The following is a 23,646-nucleotide window of genomic DNA, read 5'->3' as shown; positions in this document are numbered from 1 at the left end:
TGGGGAAAAGAGAAATAAAATTTATCCGTATTAGCTGAAAAAATCTTCCTTTATGTTAGACTTTCCTCATTGTAAACGAAGCTTGAGTGCTTAAGTAGATAGAAAGGTAATAACGTAGAATAAACTCTAAATTTGGAGATTTGGGGAATGAGTCAATACGGGAGGAGAGCTGTGCTCAAGCTCTGCCTGGATGAGAGTGGAGGAGGAATATGTCAGGGCGCTGTGTTCAGCTGCCCATTCAGGAGCCTGATGATTGATTAAAGTCACCAATTACTTGTTTGGGAAGTAAGGCAGGGTGAAGCTCTGTCCTCATGTTCAAATATCGCTCTGCCTTCTCTTTCTGCATGTAGCTTTTGGGGCCCGGTGGTCTTCCTCAGTGGAACATAAGTCTTCCTTTATCTTTCCATGTTCCACTGTGTCTGGTGCATAACAGCCCCAGAAAATGCATTTTAATTGCTTCCGACTGAGGCAGTTTACTATTATTACATTTATATTAAGATACATTTGTATCATCGTGAACATTCCTGCATCTTAATTGCTCTTTTATATTTCAGAAAATACGAAGCTTATCCAAAGACAGACATATACATGTCAGTTCCTTGTGTTTATTTAGCGTTTGCGTTACTTAATAGTAGATTTAGATCAGTGTTGGGGGCTGAGGGTGCCTGAATATGCAGCATGTCCTAATCTATGAAATTTTACAATTTCGTAGAAAAATTAGAGTAATATGTGCCCATCATAGAACATTAGAAACAGATGGAATTAAAAATAGGCTTACCTAAATAGAACCTGAAGGCTTAGCCTTCTCTATTTTAATAGGTGGGTTCTTCTCTGTGTGTTCTTCCTTTCTCCCACTGCCTTCTGCATGCTCTTGATCTGTCCTCTGTATGTGATTCCCAGAGACTTCGAGTCATAAGTAGTACGTGCTTCAGTATATGATTTTGTATGATCATATTTTTGTGAACATGTTCTAAAATATTAATTCTATATAGAATAAAAATTCTGGCAAACTTTTACTTACAAACAAACTTTTGAGGCCATCATGGCTTAAAATACTTTTTTTATTCCCTTTGATAGTCAGTGCTATGAGCAGTGCTTTCCTTGAAGGAAATGTCATGGCCTGCCCTTTTCTCCCACACTCTTAAAACTCCTGAGAGGAATTCTAAATAGACCTGTCACCTTTGTCCCTCTTCTCTGCTATAATGAGGTGTTAGACGGACACAAGTCAAAGCTAAAGACACAAATGATGAAGGGAAGTGTAGTTTCTGTAACTGTTAGAATAAAAATCTCATAAGTTATGTATAGCTATTTTAAAGGCCTCTTCTTGGGGGCTGAGGAGATGGCTCAGTTAGTAAAGTGGTGGCTGTCCAAACATGAAGACTGAGTTCTGGTCCCCAGTACCCATGTAAAAGCCAGATGCTATGAGGAAGCCCGATCTCTTTATAAACATTGGGCTAGGGGTGGAGATAGGCAGAGCCTGGAGTTTACCGCTCAGCCTAGATTAATCATTGAGCTTCAGGATCAGATAGACCATGTTCCAATAGAGAAATTAGGTGGGGAATGACTAAAGACATCTGACATGAACTTCTCTATTCCACATGTACATCCATGCATGTGTACATACATCACACATCCTCACAAACATAAGTAATGTAATTGGAGGTTTCTCTCCCACCCCCCAGTCCTTAAAATCCACTCTGAAGCTTAATATTTATTATAAATTGTTTGACCTGTTAGCTCAGGCTTACTATTAATTAGCTCTTACAACTTATATTAACCCATTTCTGTTATTTTATGTTTTATCTCAAGGCTCATGGCTTGTTACCTCACATCTTGCTTCTCTGGTGGCTGTTGGCATCTTCCTAACTCCACCTTATATCTCCCCCTCTCTTTGCTTAGATTTTCCACCTAGCTGTATTCTGTTCTGTCATAGGCCAAACAGTTTATTTGCTAACCAGTGGTAATAATCATCTCCCATATTCTGTCTAGTTAAAATGGTAAGATTTTAACTTTAACATAGTAAAATTACATATAACAAAACCGGTATTAAGTAAAAATTATAGTTATAAAATGTTGTCTATTTGTATTTGACAAAAATAAAGAAAATACTCTATCATCTATTCTATCTTTGTGAGTCTAAAGTTTCATATATAATTTATCTTTTATCATAAATAAGGAAGATTATAACTATCTAGTCTTCAACTCCATCACCAACCCCAGAAGAATATAATATTACCTAAGTAAACAGAAAGTGTATTGTAAGCAAGTTCTAAATTTCTTGTCTGGACAGTCACCCAAAGTTCTTCTGTAATGTTGGGATATCCATCATCAGCCTATTAGCCTAGAGTATGGCAGATTTCTCAGTGAAGAAGGAACCCCAGAGGACTGTCCCATCTTGTTTTGGCAAGTTCAGCAGTCATTTTCCTGTGGGTCTGGCATGTCCAGTTTATAAAGTACACTGTCAACAGTCCAGGCAAAAGCAGTTTCTTGCCCAAATGGCTAGCCTTGCTGCATTGAAAACAAATTCCATAAGGAGCCTTGTCAATGCACTTCAACCTTTTGAAGTAATTGGTGCTGTAAGAGGCAGACATGTCTACACTGTTAAAACATGTTAAATGTCACATTCTATAGGTTTTTGAAGTGTTTGAAGAATACCTATCCATCTGGAATATCCCTACACATCTAAAAACCTAACTAACATGACAAGTTTATTGTTTTGTTTTTGTTTTTTGAGACAAATTTTCTCTGTGTAGCTTTGGAGCCTGTCCTGGAACTTGCTCTGTAGACCAGGCTGGCCTCAAACTCCCTGATATCCACCTGCCTCTGCCTCCCAAGTTCTGGGATTAAAGATGTGCACCACCACCACCCAGTGACAAGTTTATCTGTTATAGATGACTATTAATTTTTAACTATACATTTTTAAATGAGCTTCATAAATATAACACCTTAAATAAGAGTGGAAATATACATACAGTATAGCAAAATTGACCTTAAGTTTGTATCAATAAACCAAAATCCATACCAATGTAAAGCATTCATCTCTATATCAAGGTAACATGAAACACAGGGAAGTCCTGTTCTCAGTCCATGAGAATACAGAGATTGCAAGCAGGCCAGTGATATGGAAAAGACTATGGCTGAATGGAGACAATTACAGCACTGGGTAGCAGATAGAAAAGCTAAGGCCTTCAGGACAAATCCTCCATTCTCCCATCTTATCCTATTCCCCCAGAATTTTTTAATGTCTGCACACCCTCCAGATTGTTGGATACTTCTTTAAAATCAATGTTATTACAATTATTTATAAAGTTATAATTTTAGTTTAAAAGCCATTCTGTTATGTGCTTTATAAAGGTAAAACTTTGTGATCTGTGAATTATATGTCTATAAAGATATATAAATTTATATAAAGGGAGAAAAAAGTTTATGGCTACATCATCTCATTACTTGCTTCGCATAAACATTTAGTAAATGCCTGTACAGAATCAGCAGCAGTTGCAAAAGTGCACCACACATGAGCGATTCTTCCAGTCGTGTTAATTTAGTGCAAGACGTAGATGTATTTATTTAAGGAACTGTCATGTCACAGAAAATAGTGTGTTTTCAGGGAGATTCAAATAAATTTCTTAAGGAACAAATGCAGGAGAGATAGCTATTTCTAATCACTACAAATATTAATGAGTTCAAAGGCGGAGGATCTGAGTGCTGACTGGGGCTTATGAATTATGAAGGCTGATAGTCAAAGTGTGTCCTTCAGATTGCTATATTTGTCAGGGATGACTCAAGCTCAGAGACCATGGTGAGAGCCTTGAAATTATTCTCCAGTGGGTGAGAAATTTCACATCCTGGAGACTTTTAAGTACATTGTTTTTCTGTAGACCCCTTCAGCTACCAGATGGAAGTGTAAAATGGAGAAACCAGATACAAATAGTTGTAGATAAGGTAGGAACACAAAAATGATTATTGAGGTGGGCTGATGGCAAAGTTTTCAAAGCGTCAACAGCGCCTCTAAAAACTTCTCAAAATAGAAAGTTCCTGATCCTGAACCTTGAATTAACAAATTAAGAGAAGGACACAACTGGTTGAGTAACTGGACAGGCTCTGGGTCCTTCTGCCACACACCATACCTGAGAATGTATGGTGACTGATAGTGCTGATGGCATACGGAAGGAGTGGACTATGGTAGGGATCTCTATAGAACAGTGTCTGGAGATTGAGAGCAGACCTGAGAGGGTGGCTTTGGCTTGGGAAAGTCTGGTCATTAGCTACTGTATGTATGACCTTCCATATAGCTACACCTCCCAGAAAATCTAACAAAGATAACATGGAAAGAAAACCGTGAGTCAGGTCACAAATCTCTGTGGGATACTAAGTGACCAGAAAGTAAGCAAAGAGTGATGTGGGTAGAAAGGAAGATCATGTCATCCCCCTCAGTTTACTCTGCCTCCTCAGGCTATGAAAAATACAGAACTTGAAGGAATACAGCCTGGCCTCTAGGCTCCCAAGTCATCTGAAAGAGTTGAGTTCCTGCATGTTGTTAAACTGTGTGAGAAATTGGAACTCCGTGGGCAAGGAGCATGGCCTCTTATCTGATATTGTTAGGGCTACAAGCTCCAGTTTACTGAGACAGGTAAACGGACATGCTGTAACTGTCCCCAGGACTAATTCCATTGCCCCTCAACAGCCTGCCTGTTATTTTAACAACCCTGTTGGTTTTACTGAGTAAACCACACCCACATTGTCTGTAAGTTTCAGGCTTTAGTTTCTTTCTAAGTGAACAAAGGTTGAAATAAACCTGAGAAGAAACCCAGGACAAAAATTTCTCTGTTTCTCTCTTATATTTAGCTCTGGATCATTATATCGTCCTCAGAATGTCATCCCCCTTGACTCTCCAAAGAACAGGGATCTGTTCTTGAGACAACTCACATTTGGTGTTGTTTCTATTTTATTGATTTATGGTTAAATTACATAATTCCAGTACCATACAAATGGGTTTAGATCAGTCACCCATAACCATATCCACACAGCTCTGCAGCTGGGAGATGTGTACCTAAGTGAAGGCCCAAATGGCCAGTGTCTTATATCTAGTAGATGAATGCTTTATGGAAAAAAAATGAATAGAATGCTCTATTCATTGGTGAATTGAAGGTCAGGTTAGAGAGCTTCTGCCTTATTCTTAGTGAGAGATGAAGGAGGGTCAGGCTGGTAAGGCAGGGAAGTGCTCTTCTAGTGATCTACAAAGGAGACATGCCAATAGGAGCTGTTAAGACAGAGTAATTTCCTGTGGTTTACAGAGATGGAATGGCAATAGGAGCTGCTAGGATAGAGGGACTTCCTGTGTCTACAGAGAAGACATGTCAATAGGAGCTGCTAGGACAGAGGCACTTCCTGTTGGGAGCATCAAGGAATTGTAGAAGGCCCTCAAACTTTGTCACATTTTTCCTTTGTTTGGCCCAAAGACTACCAAAAGTATTTAAACTTTGGAAATTATTATATTTATTAAATATGATTATTAATTACTTGTTCCAGGGTTTACCATGATTTTTGGGTTATATCTTGATTTAAAATTATCATGGTATATAGTTCACTGGTATGTTAGCTCGGAACTCAGGCCTGATCTGATGTAGGCACATTAATTTCTAGTTGTGTTTTATCTTTGACTTTGTATGTTGTATCTGTAATACTTTTGCACAGAAAACATAAAATATCCTTGAAAGTTTTAAATTAAAAAAAACATTTTATATCTTGATTGAAACATTTTTTTCCTCTTAAAGTTGTTAATCTGTTTTTTATAGAAGTCCCTCTTATTTTGTTTCAATAGAAAAATATTTTTCAGTTAAAATAATCTTCCTCTATCCCCCCCACCTCTCATTGCCATTGTTGATGTCTTTCTTCTTTGAGAGGGGCAATCATTTGCTTTGAGACAGCATCTTAGTTTATAGCCAAGGCTTTCTTCTCAAATCTAGGGTTGTCATCATGGCAATTTTACACTTTTATATATGATATATAAAAATAGACTGGCTTTCTTAAGAGGTAATAAAGGAATCCAAAACTCAACTTGGCTGCGATTCTTTAGGACTTACTCTATAATTTGCTCTTCTTGTTGACCAGACCACTTTGCAGTCCAAACATACCCCATGCAGATGAGAAGAAAGCCAGCAATGCTGACAGCTGGTAGGAGTTGTCTATAATGCTGGGACAACCAAACCTGGTGCCACGTTAACGTATTTGTGACTTAACCTCCTTAAGACAGCCCTCCCTTCCAGAAAGTGCATGTTCCATGTGCTCTGACCCATCGCAGCAGCATCTTTGAAGTTTCGTGCTACGAGACTTGGTTTTTCATTTTATCAGAAAGTTAACACTAGCATTCTCTGTTCTGTCTCAGTGACTGAAACTCCCAGGGCTTATTTGCTGTGATGGTAGATAGAGTTTACCATATTCTGCTCTCTCTTTACATGTCATCCGCATTGACTACAAGCGACTTGGGCTGTTAGCTTCTTTTATTTTTGAGGTTATAATATAATTACATTTCTCTCTTCCCTTTTCTCCCTCCAAACCCTCATACATACCCCTCAGTCTCCTTCAAATTCATTACTTCTTTTTTTGCAAACTGTTATTGCACAATACATGTATTTGTATATGCATATATATTCCTAAATATAACTTGCTCAGTGGGGTTTTAATCTTCCTAAATTATAAGAATTCTTAATTATGTTTGATAGCTTGTGGTAAATCTAATGTACTCAACAAACCATTAATATATCTGTTTACTCTGCAAAATTAGGAGACATAGATAAGGCTATGGCATTAAAAAAGCTAAGAAATGGAGTTCTGGAAGCTCTTAAAGATATTTTATACATACACAAATTTAATATATAAATTGTGTTTTAAAATGTGGTTATTTGCCATATTCCTTCACTGCTTCTTCAAAGTTGCTGTATTTTTTAGAGCTATGTTGCCTGGTACTTACAATTCAAGCTTGGAAAGCACATGTCACATCTAAAACATCAGCACATGTTCACCCCTCCCACACCCTCACCTTTTCTATTCTAAAGCCTCTCCACAGAGCTAGGAAACAGTCTTCTGTGAGCACAGGTAGTCCTGGGGCTTCTTTGTCACCAAGGAAAGAGATGGTTCCTATGAGATGACAGAAGGTGGCCCAGGGAGCTTTGGAAGAAGATCATGCTTTATCTGGCTCATGTGAGGAAATGAATTTGAAATGAGTTCTGCTTCAAGTCTACATGTAAATACCTTCTCCATTCCTATGTGTTTATGTTTTCAATGAAGTTCCAGGCCCTGGAAAATTCAAACTATTGCATAAATGCTTAGGAAGTAGTAAGTTGAGGGGTAACCAGTCACATAAAACGGTCACTCAAATAAGAAGAACAAAGTTACCTTGTTTTCAGGAACGTTGATGCAGCAAGAGACAATCATATTAGACAAATTAAGCCAGTCTCCTGGAGACAATACTGTATGCTTCCCCTCATTTGTGTCCCTAGATGAATATGTAATGTCATAATACACCGATAATAGAATCATGTGTGTGTATGTGGCATGAAAGAAGTGGACCTGCCCAGGAGAGCAGCGAGGACTATTTGGGAGGGTCGAGAAAGGGCAGCAGTGGGCCTGGGCAGTGTTCCTCAAGAGTACCCTGTACACTTGTATGAGAACATCCTGAGAGGACCCAGAATGCTAGACAAAGAAAATACACTAGCGAAAATAAAAAATAATTTTTTAAATGTTGGATTATGTCATTATTCATGGAAACATTAGCATTTACACACATTAAAACATTAATTACCTCCTGCTACAGTTCCATGACCTTTCAAAATAAAAGTTACGAAGTGAAGTCTCAAAGCAGTCTAGTATGCTCCTGAAGGATCATGGAGGTAAACACCTCTTCAAGTATTCACTGGCCATTTGATGGTTTTCTCTTCAGAACTGTCCATGTGGTTAATTGACCCATTTATTCAACTAGTTGACCCATTTATTGATTGGAGGATTTGGCTTGTAGTATTTAATCTTTTGAGGTCTTTATAGAGAGTAGATATGAATCTCTTGTGGTATGTATAATTGGTTGGCAGATATGCTTCCCCAGTGTGTAGTGTTCCTTACCTTTATTGGTGATTTCCTTTGCTGTCCAGAAGCTTTCTAATTTTCTACAATTCCCTATGTCATCCCTTGGAATCATGTATTATGCTGTTCGAGTATTACTTGCTAAAGTCTTACCTTTGGTACACCTTGAAGTGTTTCCCTTTCTTTCCTTCCTGCAGTTTCAGAGTTTGAGAACTTTGATCCATTTTGAATTTATTTTTGTGCTCTACTTTCAACCTTTGACATGTCTTCCCAGCGCCATTTATTGAAAAAAAAACTGTCTCCCCCCCCCCCATGTATATTTTTGACACTTTGGCCAAAGACTAGGTGGCTTTAGCTCTGTGTTGATTTCTGAGTCATCTGATCTATTCCTGCTGATCTTCACCTGTCTTTGTGCCGGAACCAAGCTGGTTTATGAGGTTTTTCTTCCATCTATGTTTATCAGGAACTTTTGTTGTTTGTTTGTCTGGTTTTGATTTCAGTGTAATCATGGGAAGAGTTAGCTGTTGTTCCTGTTCTTTTCTATTTTACAAAAAGGTTTGAGGACCATTGGCACTAACCCTTCCTTAAAGATTTGGCAGAGTTTGACAATGGATCTGCCCTTTCCTTGTCGGGAGACTCTTTCCTGCTGCTCCAATTGTTGCTTGTTGGGGTTCTGTTCTAATTGTTTATGTCCTCTTGATTTAACTTCCATAGATCATGTGTATTTAGTAATTTATCCATTTCTTTGAGGTTTTTCGATTTTTATAGAAGTTCAAATTATACTCTCTACATCGTTTTAGACTCTGTTACTCTTTGCCTGTTTTCATCACTCTCTTCTTTGAGTAATGTTGGCTAGGGGTGGTCAGTCTTCATTCTTCAACTCTGGATAATTTTATATTTTGTTCTTTTAGTCTCTATTCCACTAATTTCTGCCTTAATCTTTATTACTTCTTGCCATCTATTACTTCTGGGGTAGACTTGTTTATATAAAACCTTCAGGTACATCTTTAGGTATTTATTCAGTTCCTTTGTTTTTTAGTGTAAATACTTATAATTATAACTCCTTTAATGGTTTATAAAAGGTTCTTATTCCAGAAATTTTAAATTTTCTACCTGATTTTGCGGTCATTTAAGAACATAGTGTTTGGTCTCCAAGTCTTTGTGTGGTTTCTGTTTTCTCTTGCTGTTCACCTCTGCTTTTATCCAACCGTGATCTGATAAGTTGTAAGAAATTATTTCAATTCTTGTATATTTGTCAACTTGCTTTTAGAAATGATTCCATGAGTTGATGAGAAGCAATATATCCAGTCTGTTGACTGGAATAGTCTGTAGTTAACTATTAAGTCCATTTGACTTCCGGTAAAGTATCACTCTTGAGATTTCAGTTCAAATGCTGAGAGTAAAGTATTGAACTCACTTCTATTTTGTACCTGGAGCTTCTAACACTTTTTAATTGGGAGCCCCAATCCTTATTTCTTATATATTTAACAGTTGTTATGTCTTTGTGATGAACTATTCCTTTATGAGTATACAGTGGCCTTTCAAGTCCATCATATTAATTTTTATTTGAGATCCACTTTATCAGATGTCAGAATATTATTTTCAACTTCTGTGTGCTTGCTAAGGTAGCTGACTTCTTTTTACTGTGTGTGTGTGGGGGGGTGCCAGTGAGGTGTGTTTCTTGGAGAGGTCAGATGAGTTTGTTTGTCATTCAACCAGCCAGTCTGCATATTTTTATTAGTGATTGGAGGTTATTTGAATTTAAGTTATAATTTAAAACGTTTGCTAATTTTTGTAAATTCTTTTGCTAGTTGGTTGGATGACCCTTTATTCTTCCTTTCTACTCTTCTGATGGTAATAAGTTTCTAGTTCGATGTATTGCATGTAATGGGCTCTTTCTTATTTCTCATTTACTCACACAGTCCTCTCATAATTTTTTTCTTTGCTCTGCTCCTGTGATCAAAACTCTCTTTTTTCCTACTTTGTTCCTTTAGTGTCTTACTGACATTACTCTCCAGGTCCTGGATGATTTCCTTGCTTTATTCATCTGCTTGTTTGAGGTCATTTGTCTTTTGTGTCAATTTTGATATCTGGATCTTGCTTTTTATCTATTTCAGTGCCTTTGAAATCAGCAGGTGAGGTGTTATGGATTTTGGAGGATCTATGTTGCCAATAGCACTTTAGATGGGAAGTCTGCCCCTCCCCGACCATGTAACCTCTTAGCTGGAGCCGTGCTCAGCAAGGCTTTCTCCTTGACACTTCTGCTTGTACGCTACAATCGTCTTACTGCTGCTGTTGCAGGTTTTTGATATTCATCCTCTTTCCTTTATTGGAGTCTTTATTTCTTGGTACTTCTCTTTCACCAGGTCAGATGGGGACAGTTTCTAGCCTGGTCTCTTACCCGTAAGTCTCCTAGAGCAGTCTGCTCACAGAACACATGTCTTCATGTGATGTCTCTTCCAATTCCATTTGATTTTTCCATCACGTCTAAGACAGAACCCAACCATAATTACATTTGGGAGTTGCTCAGGGTATATGTGTGTGTGGGGGTGTGAGCTGCCTCAGTTTATTACATGTACCTTATATTTAACACACATCAAATACTGTGATTCTAGAGGAAACAGCTCCATCCTTTGTGTGTATTAATTGCTCTTTCTTCACTTCTGTTCCAGATTGCTAGGCCTGCCAGAAAATCCCTATGATCCTTCATGGCTGCACACCATTAAATTTCAGAGATAGCAAGGAATATTACACAACAAATGAAATTGTTCTTCTGTTCTTTATTCCACATTGTAAAGTAAAATGACTTGTTTCCATTTTTTTTCTCTAACACCAACCCGTGAGTCTCTTGAGGGCAACAGTGCCCAATCCATAAATAGATATTCAGCAAATGAAGATTAATAATACACGGACAACATATCGCAATTCTAACTTTGGAATGTCAGTTTTTGAATCACAGGACAGTGTCTGATTCCTGGTTGCCCCATAAGCTCTAGTAGCACCATATTTTTGCACCTATATAACGTTTTATCTTAAGTAAACTCAAACACGTTAGTTTAATACTGCTCTCTTTTTCATTCTCTAAATTAGCTGGCAATTTCGTGAGTTTTAAATCAAAATTTAAAGCATCAGTATAGGCCTTGTTTAGCTATATGTAGCTCTTTTTTGAGAATGATTTTGTTCAATGTCTCTGGTTTTGTTACTGAGAAGAATATTCCATTAAGTAACATAGCACATAGCAAACCTTTTCAGCATTACATATTCAAGGTATTTTTTCTAGTTCATTCACTTTATTATAAATGCGAAATCTTGTCCATATAACAGACAAAAGTATACAAACTTTAAACAATCAAATATCTTTGATATAGGACAGAAAGAAAATATTCAGGAAAACTCAATTTTGTTTTGCTCAATTAATTTTCTTTAAATATTATCCAACACAACCATTATAGTTTTAACTCGTCGTATGGAAATGCATCTTGACTCCTTTTCAGTCATTATATTGATCCTTATATTGGTATAATTGGCCTTATACCTGTACAATTAAAAATTGTTCTTTCTCCATCCTTGAGTTCTCCTGAATACTTCTGCCGTGTTAGATCTGGTGCTCATTTTCCTTGGTAGAGGATGCACATGCCCTTGCTGTGCAGTTATCTATTAACAGCGTGTGCAGTAGAACTTGAAAATTGCAAAGCGCTGTTCAGATGGAATGGATCACGTTCACAGATTTTTTTTATTACTATATCCTCTGAAACATTCACAGTTCTCATGACAGGAGTTACTGAGGATTGTGGGTCTATAACAGCTGGCATCATTCAGAGTCTTCAGACGGATTTTGTCATTTTTAGCGTGATCAGGAAAATCTGTCCTGTTGCACAGTAATTTATAAATTTGGACGGCTATTTTTAAAAAGGGAAACAGTCTGTCAAGATGAATGAGCTGTGATGCTGTTAATATTTCATATAAGACCCTTTTCCGTTAATTTAAAAGCTAGTAAACAAGCATTGATGAATCAAAGAGACATATTTAAGGCAGATTTTTATCTCTGAAATATTATGTAAGTGTTGATAAATAGCTAGAAACTACAGATTTTTTTTAACTATGAAAATAACCAGCTTGGTCCCACATACTGCTCCAACCCCCACTGTCAGATTGAGAATGCCTCAACGCTAGGCAAAGTCACAGTTCAGGATGCACTAGCGGTGTTTGGATTCTTCCAATAGAGAAGTGATGCATGTGAAAAAGGTCATCTCATTGAATTCGTGTAAACAAGATGAGTCTACTGACATGGGAAAAGAAATCGTGCTCGAGACTCAATCCCACAAAGGAGCACAACCTCCCAGAAGCCCTTGAGCCATCCTCATTTGCATAGGTCAGTGCCTCATCTTGTACAAAGCTAAATACATCCTGACATCACGTGTTCCACCACCACTATTGCCACATTATATTTGGTCTCTCCATTCACAGAGAACACTGGCTTCGGGATCATCCCATTGTCTTAGAGCTTATCCTTTTTTTTTTTTTTTTTTTTTTTTTTTTTTTTTTTTTTTTTTTTTTTTTTTTTTTGGTTTTTCGAGTCAGGGTTTCTCTGTGGTTTTGGAGCCTGTCCTGGAACTAGCTCTTGTAGACCAGGCTGGTCTTGAACTCACAGAGATCCGCCTGCCTCTGCCTCCCGAGTGCTGGGATTAAAGGCGTGCGCCACCACCGCCCGGCTAGAGTTTATCCTTAATGGCTTTAGTGAGCCAGATGGCTGCTACTGTGTTAGAGACGGGGCACTCAGCCGTCTCTCTCCAGAATCACAGTGTTGGAGAAAGGTTTCTCCATTGTGATCCTTCAAAGGGCTTGCATGAATTCTTGTAACAATGTTATTAGTGTCATTAGCTACTTTTTTTTAGGTGACTGCATCCTTCTGTCTGATTGGCGGTTTCCTTGAATAGCTAACTGCAAATGACAATCGTTCTGTTCTTTGCACGCAGGTACTACAGCGCAACCATCCTGCAGATGTCTGGCGTGGAAGATGACAGGCTTGCAATATGGCTGGCTTCTGTGACAGCTTTCACCAATTTCATTTTCACACTAGTGGGAGTCTGGCTCGTTGAGAAAGTGGGTCGCAGGAAGCTTACCTTCGGCAGTTTGGCAGGTAGGTGCCTGGGTATAGACTCCTGCTTTAACATACCTTCTAGTAGTGACAGCGACTCTCTCGAAAGAGCACAGTGGCTTCTGAGAATGAATCCTCAGCCAAATAATATCAAACCAGAATGACACAGAAAGCAAATAAATGACAGGTAAGATTTTTTGAGTAGCTGTGCGTACGTGGCTGGAGACAGGACTGTGACACTAAGGACTTGTAACGGCACACTGACTGAGGGCGCGTTTCTGTCAACAGTTGGAGTGCTGTTCGGAGACACAGAACTGAAGAGTGTCACCGCAGTTTTCTCTGTTCTTGTTTGAAAAGCTTACCCTTTTATGTTCTTACTTTGCAACGCTGAGGTCTTTATCTTGGAATCATATGGAAGCAAATATTAGAATTTTCATTCACAAAGCGAGGAAAGACTTTATGAAGCAGGCCTAGAATCTAGGGTAAAATCCGATTGGTCAAGTGTGTTTTATCTGAGAGTAAAGCAAGAAAGCACACAAGTGCCTTTGGTGTTCAGAGTTGGCCATTTCAGCTGACACTTCTCTGGAAAGGACTCTACCGCAGGACAGACTAGGACCCACTTTTAACATTGTCTTTACATGGTTACATCAGGTATTTTCTAAGACTTTTCCCAGTGTACAAACACAGTTCTACATCCCCATAACAACTTTATATCTGAAATCAAATATGTGTCTTACACTCAAACGCAAAGATTCTAGAATAACATTAATCAAATTCTAGTTAAGAAAGATTGTATCTAAAATAAAATTTTGTCTCACACAACTGCTTTAGCACTTAACTACAGTTTTTGGTGAGAAAATATATCCCTATTTCCAAAGTCAGTTATTGAGAGTTCAAGTCTTCCCTCCTTCCTAGAGTGAGCAGGACACTCCCACTCACTGTTCTCTCCTTGATAGTGAATGTGCTGTGCCCGGGAGTTCAAGTGTTAGCATAGAAGCAAAGATGAGATGTTGACCAGGGTTTGGGATGCTGCCAGAAGGTCCCCAGTGAAGAGGGAGGAACAGGAGAAAGTTTTAAAGCAAGCATTTCTAATCCTGTTGAGGTAAGAGAGGTGTTTAGCTTAGAGAAAATATGGAAGGGATAGATAACAGATATGTTAGCCTTTTTTTCTGATGTTTGAACTCTGCTGCTTCTCAGCTGAGTCTAACAACAATTGTTTAGTAGTTTACATTTTTATACATTGCATAGAATTACAAAAAAATCTTTTAAATGAATAGTAACATTTAAAATTTAAAAATCTGTATATTTTCATTAAGATCCTTTTGAAGAAGACATAACTAACTTGGGAAAGGCTATGTGCTCTGCCCAGACCAAGAGTTGGCCAATAAATAGCTGAGGCTACTTCAGCCTAGCTGCTGCCACCCTCCTGCCCTGTCACATGAGCTTCCAGGGCTCTGCTGTTACATAACCCTTTAAGAAGTTTAGCTGAATTTTAAATGACTTGCCTGCTATTTCAGTGAAACATTTAGTGCCACACACATTCTTTCCCTAAGCTCCACAAAGCACACATGCTGTCCCAGTAAGCTTTTCAGCTAACACAGAATCTTTTCCTTCTTTCAGTTACAAAAAAAAAAAAAAAAAAAAAAATGTCCTTTTGATTCTGTGCCAGGAACAAAAATTAAAAGCTAAATGTGTATATGTGTGCATGTGTGTGTGCATATGTATGTGTGTGTGTGCATTTTCATTGTGCATGCACACACATTCAGATGTGCCCAGGGCCTTGTGCTAGGCAGGTACTGAATTGCAATCCCGGCACATGGTTTTCTGAGGCAGAGTCTTGCATTTTAGCATAGGCTGGCATGCATCCTCTTGCCTATGCCTTCCAAGTACTAGAATATCAGGAGCTTCCTACCACACCTGGAGGAATTTGGTTTTTTCAGTGATAGAAACGATGATGAAGCTGTTTATTAAATTAAAGAACAAGTGTTCAGCCTGAAGTGTTCACGGGGAATGTGGATAAATGCATGTGGCATATCCATTTGGTCTGCCAGTCCCTGTTTAATAGGCAGTATTTTCCACCTCCTCTAGAAATAACCAATCCCATCAGTCCGGGACTTTATTTTGCTAATTCCCACCTTACCTGATTAAATGTTGCTGGGAGAATTTCTTGCTCTGACAGGAGCATTTGATGTGCATCCCTTTCCTTTTGTGCTTCTGTTATGGTAGTGATTGACAATGAGGCTTCTGTTCTTTTCTTTTTTTCTTTTAACTTCTGTAATAGTTTATTTCGGCTTCTAGTTCCAAAGGTCAGAACATAATGGTGAGGGAGGCATGGTGTCAGGCTGCTAGGGTGGAAAGGGGCTTATTATCATGGATTGATTTTTTTTAATTTATCAGCAATTTTTCAGTCTTAATTTTTATTTGGTTTTGGCTGCTTATTGTTTCAGTCTTAAAAATCATTACCAGTTTTCTTTTGTTTTGTTTTTCTCTGGCTCACAACTGTGTTGGCTTTGAATTTTCCCTTCTTTGAGTCTTATAATAGATGTGTGTTAGTGAGTTCTTCTGACCATTGGTATACATAGTAAAGCATTTTTCATTCCGGGAAAGATAAGTAAAGGAGTTTTATTCAGAGCTATGTTGATAAACCAAGTCTGTGTTGAACTAATGCTGTCAATGTTCCCCAGTAAGAAACTTTTGTTTATTTATTATTTTTTGTAGGTACTACTGTAGCCCTTATTATTCTTGCCTTGGGATTTCTGCTCTCAGCCCAGATTTCCCCACGGGTCACTTTCAAACCAGTGGCTCCTTCAGGTCAAAACGTCACCTGCATGGGATACAGGTGAGATTTTGCTATGTTCCCTCTTCATAATCCAGTTATAATAATTTTTTGCTTTTAACATTTCTAAGACTTAGATGAATAGGAAACTCCTGAGTTCGCAGCCTGGGGTCTGAAGGGCTCGTGACAGGAGGGGTGGTCAGGAATCATCAGTGTGAAAAACGTAGTCTTCAAGTACAGAATATGAAAAATTGAAAAAAAAATGAGGTGCTTGACCCAGTTGTAGTGTGCTGAGTGGGCTGACAGGGGGACTGAAGAATTCACTGGTGAATTCATGAGAGAATGACTGGACAGCTTTAATAATTCAAACACTTACTATTTGGTTACTTGTAGTATAACCTTAACATACACATGCCAGATGGAAAGGTCTTTAGGTCCAGCTATTCCCTTAGGCAACAGTTATAGAATTTCAAAGCATCCACGAGCTATGATTTTATCTTATTAATTTTTGATGGACTTGAGAATATATATGGAATGTCTGTGGAGAGCAGACCCATGGGATTGCAGTAAAGATGAATTAAGATGTAGAAAATACCTAACAGAGTGCTTACATGTGGTAAGTTCTCTGGGTTATAGCGTCTGCTCTAATTAATAAAACCCACAACAGAAGGGAAGACCGAATGCCAGGTCTAAGAGAAGACTAGCTTCGTGGCTGTGGTGTATGAACTGAGCCCTGTAATGGGAAGTGAACTAAGCCCGTCAACAGCAGCAGCAGGACCTGAGTAAGAAAAAAAGACCAACCACGGGCCAGCCAGTGTACGGCAAAGTAGGAGGAGGCTATGGAAAAGCCAGATCACCTAAAATTGCCAGAGCTCTTTGTTCTTCAGCCCAAGAGCATGAACATGCATGCATGGAGAGATTGTAAGCAGAGGAGTGACTTGCCCAAAATTTCCATACTATACCATCTCTCTGCTCTCTCACTGTGTGGGTACACCAGTGTCACGCATGCACGTAAGGAGGCCAGCTGTTACAGATGTCTGTGAGTGAGATGATAGTCGCCTGAACTATGCTGGTGACACTGAGAGACTTTAAACATGAGATAGATTCTCAACAAATTGAAGAGAAAAAAATCAACAGGAATTAAAAATAAGTTAGTGACTAACCAGTAGCTAGAAGAGAAAGGGTCTTCAGGGAAGTTTGAAGTATCTGTTTGGGGAGCCAGGTAGAAAGTAATGTGGACAAGAAAGGAGGTGACGCTGGATGAGGCCGGATGGTAGGTTGTTGTGGGCAGATGGAACTGTGGGAGAATGCTGTGTAGGCTTGGGGGTGCTGCCATGTGATAGCAGAGGGTTTTAGAGTAGAACGTATCCAGGATGCGAAATCATCAAAGGGATGAATAAGCTGAGACCTGGTTAACAGCTCAGAGCCTTCTGAGACCTTGACTACCTTTGTGTTTTCACCATGGTTCATTCATCATATGGACAGTACTTGCCCACCCTCTGTGTTCTATTCCCAGCATTGACTTATGTGTACCCATGGTGAACAAGGCATTTATTGGAGCCTAACTTAAACTCTCTTCATTTAGGGATGCAGGGGTCTCCATACATCATATCCTCTTCCCAGAACACTATGGAAGACGGTTTATTCTCTAAGCTTCTCCTGTGGTATTCCCATGTGAGGTCTTTTTATAGTCCCCGACTTACAGACATTGCTTTTTCTAGCACCTCCAGGCTTTGTCTTCTTGCCTTAGACCCAGAAGGCAGTTTGCTAGTGAAGATGGACCTAGGGGGTTGGGTTGATTTTGCTAAGCCAATGCTAGCTGGCACGTTACCTCTTCAGTACAACCTGTACTGCACTGGATGCCCTGCATCAGGCAAACCTCACCAGAAGAGTGGACCTCTAGCCACTGCACTTCCCTCTTTGCTCTTTCTCAGTTGGAACCCTTGTCTAGAGTCATCACTGGAGGTGTTTACAAGCACAGGAGAGGAGGTCCAGAGTTTGTAGACACTCCCTATCAGGTGTCCAGAGTCTTCTCTGAATGCTAACTTCCTCTCACCCCTCACCCCTTCTCCAACACCATCAAGTCAAGAGTACAAAGATGTGAGCATCCAAACTGCCTAGGATCCCACAAAGTGATGGGGGAAGGTCATTGGCTAATAAAGAAACTGCCTTGGCCCATCTGATAGGGCAGAATTTAGATAGGCGGAGTAAACAGAACAGAATGCTGGGAGGAAGAGGAAGTGAGCTCAGATGCAGGGCAGCTCCTCTCAGAGGCAGACACAATGAAGCAAGCTGCCAGGTCAGACATGCTGAATCTTTCCCGGTAAGACTGATGCTACACAGATTATTAGAGATGGGTTGATCGGGATATGAGAATTAGCCAGTAAGGGCTAGAGCTAATGGGCCAAGCAGTGTTTAAAAGAATACAGTTTGTGTGTTGTTATTTCGGGGCATAAGCTAGCCAGGCGATCAGGAGCTGGGGCGGCAGGAACACAGCCCGCAGCTCCCTTCAACAACAAAGCCAGTACGTGCAGTAGGATCAAAAACCCATTGCCATTGTTCTTGAGTTCTCAGTAGTCCTCATTGTCCGCTATGTTCAGCGAGTCTGGTTTTATCCCATGCTTTTTCAGACCCAGGCCAACTGGCCTTGGTGAGTTCCTGATAGAACATCCCCATTGTCTCAGTGTGTGGGTGCACCCCTCGCAGTCCTGAGTTTCTTGCTTGTGCTCTCTCTCCTTCTGCTCCTGATTTGGACCTTGAGATTTCAGTCAGGTGCTCCAATGTGGGTCTCTGTCTCTGTCTCCCTTCATCGCCTGATGAAGTTTAATATTCAGGAGGATGCCTATATGTTTTTCTTTGGGTTCACCTTCTTATTTAGCTTCTCTAGGATCATGAATTATAGGCTCAATGTCCTTTATTTATGGCTAGGATGGAGGTGGGTGGTCCTTGGACTTCCCACAGGGCAGGGAACCCTGATTGCTCTTTGGGCTGATGAGGGAGGGGGACTTGATTGGGGGAGGGGGAGGGAAATGGGAAGTGGTGGTGGGGAGGAGGCAAAAATCTTTAATAAATAAATTAATTAATTAATTTAAAAAAGAGTACAAAGATGTATGTTTATCATGGCTCTTTCTGTGCAGTGATTTCACTCTGGGTTTTCTTCTGTAAATGAAGTTCTCAGCCATCTAAACTAAGCATTGTGGCTTCACCTTCTCACCCCCCTGTGACAGTGTTGCTAATTTTGGGAAACAGTGTGTCTTTCATTCCCTGGTCCTCTCAGAGATCACTTCTACACTTACTACAGTGTTTTCTTATCCTTTCTAGTCATGTACGATCATCTTAAATCATTGACACAGCATTATGATCCTGTCAGATTCAATCATATTTTTATGCAACACTGAAATGTGCAAAAATTATATCTGTTCCTGTTCCTCATTTTAACACCATGGTAACGATGTGTTCATTGTTTCTGGTCAGGCTTAGCAACTGGCAGTGAATTAATGACTATACAGAGTTGAAATTCTCTATCTGTGTCTATTATAGTCTTCCCTACTGATTTCCTCGCAAATCAACCTGGTTTCATTTTTAACCTTGTAAGGAGAAGGCAATATGCCTTGAGGTTAGTGATCATAAAAATGCCGTAGAATGTGTTTGTGTTGTCTCATAACCACAAGCCCATTTGAGAGTTAAATAGGCATAAATGGTTTTTGAAAAAAGAAAGTGAGAGTTGAAACAGAAGCCTGAATAACGTTATCCTGGAACCTCATCCTGAAATATTGCATATATATTTTGCTGTTAGCTGCATACCTATTGCTGAATTTGGCACATGAAGAAGAGGATTTTACCAATGATGCAAGGATCTTTTTCATGTGGTGTGTGTGTGTGTGTGTGTGTGTGTGTGTGTGTGTGTGTGTGTGTGTGATACATGTACATGAGTGCCAGTGATAGGTGCCACAGCTCATGTGTAGCGATTAGAGAACAACTTTTAGGAGTTTTCTCTTTCTTCTATGGGTTCCAGGAATCCAATTCAAGCCCTCAGACTTGCATAGCAAACATTTACTTCCTGAGCCATCTTGCTGGCATGATGGGAGGTTTTCTCTCTGCCTGCATAGTACTTCTCAGAAGAAACTGAATCCTTCATACAGCAAATCATCGTTTAGTTCTCCACGACTGTTCTTTATTTTGGTGACTTGAAATGTGTCAAAAACTTGCATAGCTGTTATTCATGAAGATTCTGAACTCAAACATTGCTTGTTTTCTGTAGTCAAAAAGTGTCTTTTGGATCCAAACATGGTGCTGTGGACCTATAATCTGTGTACTTGGGAGATGGAGGTGGAAGAATCGGGAGTTCCAGATCATTGTTAGTCTTGGCTATGTAATGCTTTCTTATTTTAAGAAAAATCCTTCTTGAAACTATAAAAAGGAGGAATCTTAGAATAAGTGTGCAAAGAGTAAAGGCAGTATATTCCAAGAAGAGGCATCCTTTATGTCTTCTATACAGGTGATGAAGAAGAGTATGGAGGTTGGTCACGGTGGTATCCCAGTACTCAAGAGGCAGAGGCAGGCAGATATCTGAGAATATGGTGTCTGTCTCATCTATGTAGTGAGTTTCAGGCCATCAAAGACTACATAGTGAGATCCTGTCTCAGGGAAAAAGAAAATGTGGATTCTTCAAGGAAGCTGGTCCTGGTGAACAAGTGACATTACAAATATCCCTCGCTTCATAAGCCATGTGAATCCCTGGAATATGAGAGGACTTCCAGAGTGATAGGATGAAAATGACAGGATTTACATATTTAAAATACCACTATGGATGCAGAGTAGAGTCAATCAGAAAAGAACAAAGGGATGTAGGTAGCCTGCGCAACAAGAAATATAATCTTGGTAGCTGTGGAGACAAACTTGAGAGGTATCATGGAAGGAAATGGCAGGACTGAGCGGTTGGGTGGATGACGAGAGAGAATGAACACCTCTCCAAATGACTGTTAGGGTTAGCATCTGGCATCTACAGTCTCACTGCAGACTGATCTAAGTACCATAACCCAAAGCAGTTTGGGGAACAAAGGGTTTGTTCGGTTTTTACTTCGACATCACAGTCTGCCACTGAGGGGAGTTGGTATAGGAACTCAGACATGAATCTGGAGGCAGGAACTGGAGATCAGCATGGTTGAACACTACTTATGGCGTGCCACTCAGATCACCCAGACTGATTGTTTTTTTTGGGGGGGGGGGAGGGAGTTCGAGACAGGGTTTCTCTGTGTCTTTGGTGCCTGTCCTGGAACTAGCTCTTGTAGACCAGGCTGGCCTCGAACTCCCAGGGATCCGCCTGCCTCTGCCTCCCGAGTGCTGGGATTAAAGGCGCGCGCCACAACCGCCCAGCCAGACTGATTGTTTTTTCTAATAGAAATCAGGACCACCAGCCCAGGGTTTGCACTGTACACTGTAGACCACACCCTTGCATATCAATAATTAGTCAAGAAAATGCCTTCCCAGGTTTGTCTACAGTCCAGTATAACAGAGACATTTTCTCAGATAAGATTCCCTCATCCCAGGTGATGGTAGGTTGAGTCACATTAACAGGAAAACTGGCCAGAACATCCTCTTCTTAGGAACATTTTCTCCAGGATAAATGGGTTACATTAGCAGCCAAGCATTTTAGCATTTTCTGATACTCATATTCCTACTCAGAATACCATTTATCCCTTTCTAACTTGAAATATATACATAAAAACTTGTCTGAACTTACCCAGTCAGGTCCAAAGTAGAGCCAGAAGGTAAAAAGACAAGTAAATATATGTGTCTCAGGTAACTGAATGTCTTCATGACTTTTCTATTGATGTGAAGAGACACCGTGACCAAGGCAGCTTAGAGAAGAAAGCATTTAACTGGAGGCTTGCTCACAGTTGCAGACGCTGAGTCCTTGATCGTCATTGTGGGAAGCAGACAAGCGTGGTACTAGAGTAGCAGCTGAGGTCTTTCATCCTGATCCACAGGCAGCGGGCAGAGAGACAGCACTGGCTCTGGCATGGACTCAGTACCACTTAGATTCTCGTTCTAAAAGTTTGGTCATGACACGGAACCAATAACGCTACCTTAGAGTTCTGTTCACAAATCGTGCCCCATTCTGTTATATGTGAACAAGGGGTGTAAGCTATGCCACTCTGTCTGCAACAGGCCAACACAACCTTGTAGGAAATATTACTAACTAATAATGATACTAAATAAAAGCCCTGACAACATTATTTTTTTGCTTTTTCCATCTACCTTTTTTTTATCGATTTTTATTGAGCTCTACATTTTACTTATTTTATAAGGTTAAACGTAATAAAAAGAAGCCTTGTTGACTGAATGTTGAGACAAGCTATATATCATCAGCCAGATGTCGGACTTTTAGTTGAAGTATTATTCCTCATACCCCAGTACGCTGTCTAGGTCCCCTCCAGTGCTCTCTCTGGCTGACAAGTGGGAAAACAACAGCTGCTTCCATCCAAACCTTTGTTTTCTAAAACAATTTTTGTAACCCACTTAAGAAGTCTCTTCAGTGAAAGTAGCTTTGACCACAACAGCTTAGGCAGGCCTGATGCTTGAATAGATGAATTTGATAGGAAGAGGTAAACGGTATTGATTAAAGGATAAGTATATATCAGTAAATAAATCAGAAGATTAATGAGATGTGACATTCTCTGTATACTTAGGGTTAGTTCTTATTTTTGATTAAAAAGAACATTTTTGAGCATTACAGTAGGTCACGGGTACTAAAAAGAAAAGGCCTTACTTTTAGTGGAACAAAATGCAAAAAGCACAGCAAAGACTGAGTGGGGGGGGGTCAGAGTGTGGCCTGCTAGTCCCCGACTCCTGAGGCCATCGCAGCAGACTGAACATGAGGCATCACGACTGTCCACCTCTTTACAGAGCAATGTTTTCAACTATGTAAAATAAATTGACAGGATCACAAGAGAAACCAGTATATTAAACTCTGTTGCCAAGTATATGTGCCATCGTGTGAGGCATCAAATCTGCCTCGGGCGTCCTAGGCAAGTTCTCTGCCACAGAGCCACATGGCCAGCACCACCCCCTTTTGTTCTTCCTTTCTTCCTAATTTGATTTGGAGGTAAATTCTTGCTAAAATGTCTAGGTCAAACCAGCAGTCCTCTTACCTTAGCCTCTGGATTAGAGGTCTGCACTACTACAGCCAGGTTCAAATCCTTCACAAATAAACTTGCTATAGAATGACATTCCTACCTCATTATTAAATATGAAAAGGCAGAGGTAGCTGCAGGTTCAATATCACAGTTTAGACATGTTAGTAATGTCAATGGTATTCAGAGATTTCTATATTTACTGTAATGGGACATGATGATATTAGATTGCTTTTGCTGACAGTTTATTGCCTGTATAATTCCTTCATAATTGAAGGAAATGCTTAATTTTAATAAAAGGTTAATAAAATATGAATTTTTTTCTTATCAACTTTGTGGGTCCCATGTGAAAGATAGTTCACAAGAGTGAACTCATTCTAATTCTTTCAAGTTGGATAACGGTTTCTCAGACTGACAAGGCAGAGCAGGCCCAAGAGTATGAGGGTAATCTAGGCAAAGGCAGGGGATCCATTCTCTTCAGGAAATTAGACTAAATTAGACTTTGATGTTGCTAGGGAACAAGGTGCCAGTCTGCAGATGAGGCAGAGGGAAACGAAGGG

The 23,646-nt window shown here is 39.7% G+C and overlaps 1 protein-coding gene across 1 annotated transcript in view; it reads left to right on the top strand.

Annotated features, from left to right (window-relative positions):
• The window catches only part of Slc2a13 (solute carrier family 2 member 13), a 305,981-nt gene that overhangs the window by 209,580 nt on the left and 72,755 nt on the right, over nt 1-23,646 (top strand). The window contains exons 5-6 of the mRNA XM_057792214.1: nt 13,053-13,216; nt 15,893-16,013. Coding sequence (XP_057648197.1) covers nt 13,053-13,216; nt 15,893-16,013 — 285 coding nt within the window. The remainder of the gene's footprint in view (nt 1-13,052; nt 13,217-15,892; nt 16,014-23,646) is intronic.

This window comes from Chionomys nivalis, chromosome 17, assembly GCF_950005125.1.
Source record: "Chionomys nivalis chromosome 17, mChiNiv1.1, whole genome shotgun sequence".
Taxonomy (NCBI): Eukaryota; Metazoa; Chordata; class Mammalia; order Rodentia; family Cricetidae; genus Chionomys; species Chionomys nivalis.
This window is presented reverse-complemented; position numbering and strand designations above follow the sequence as displayed.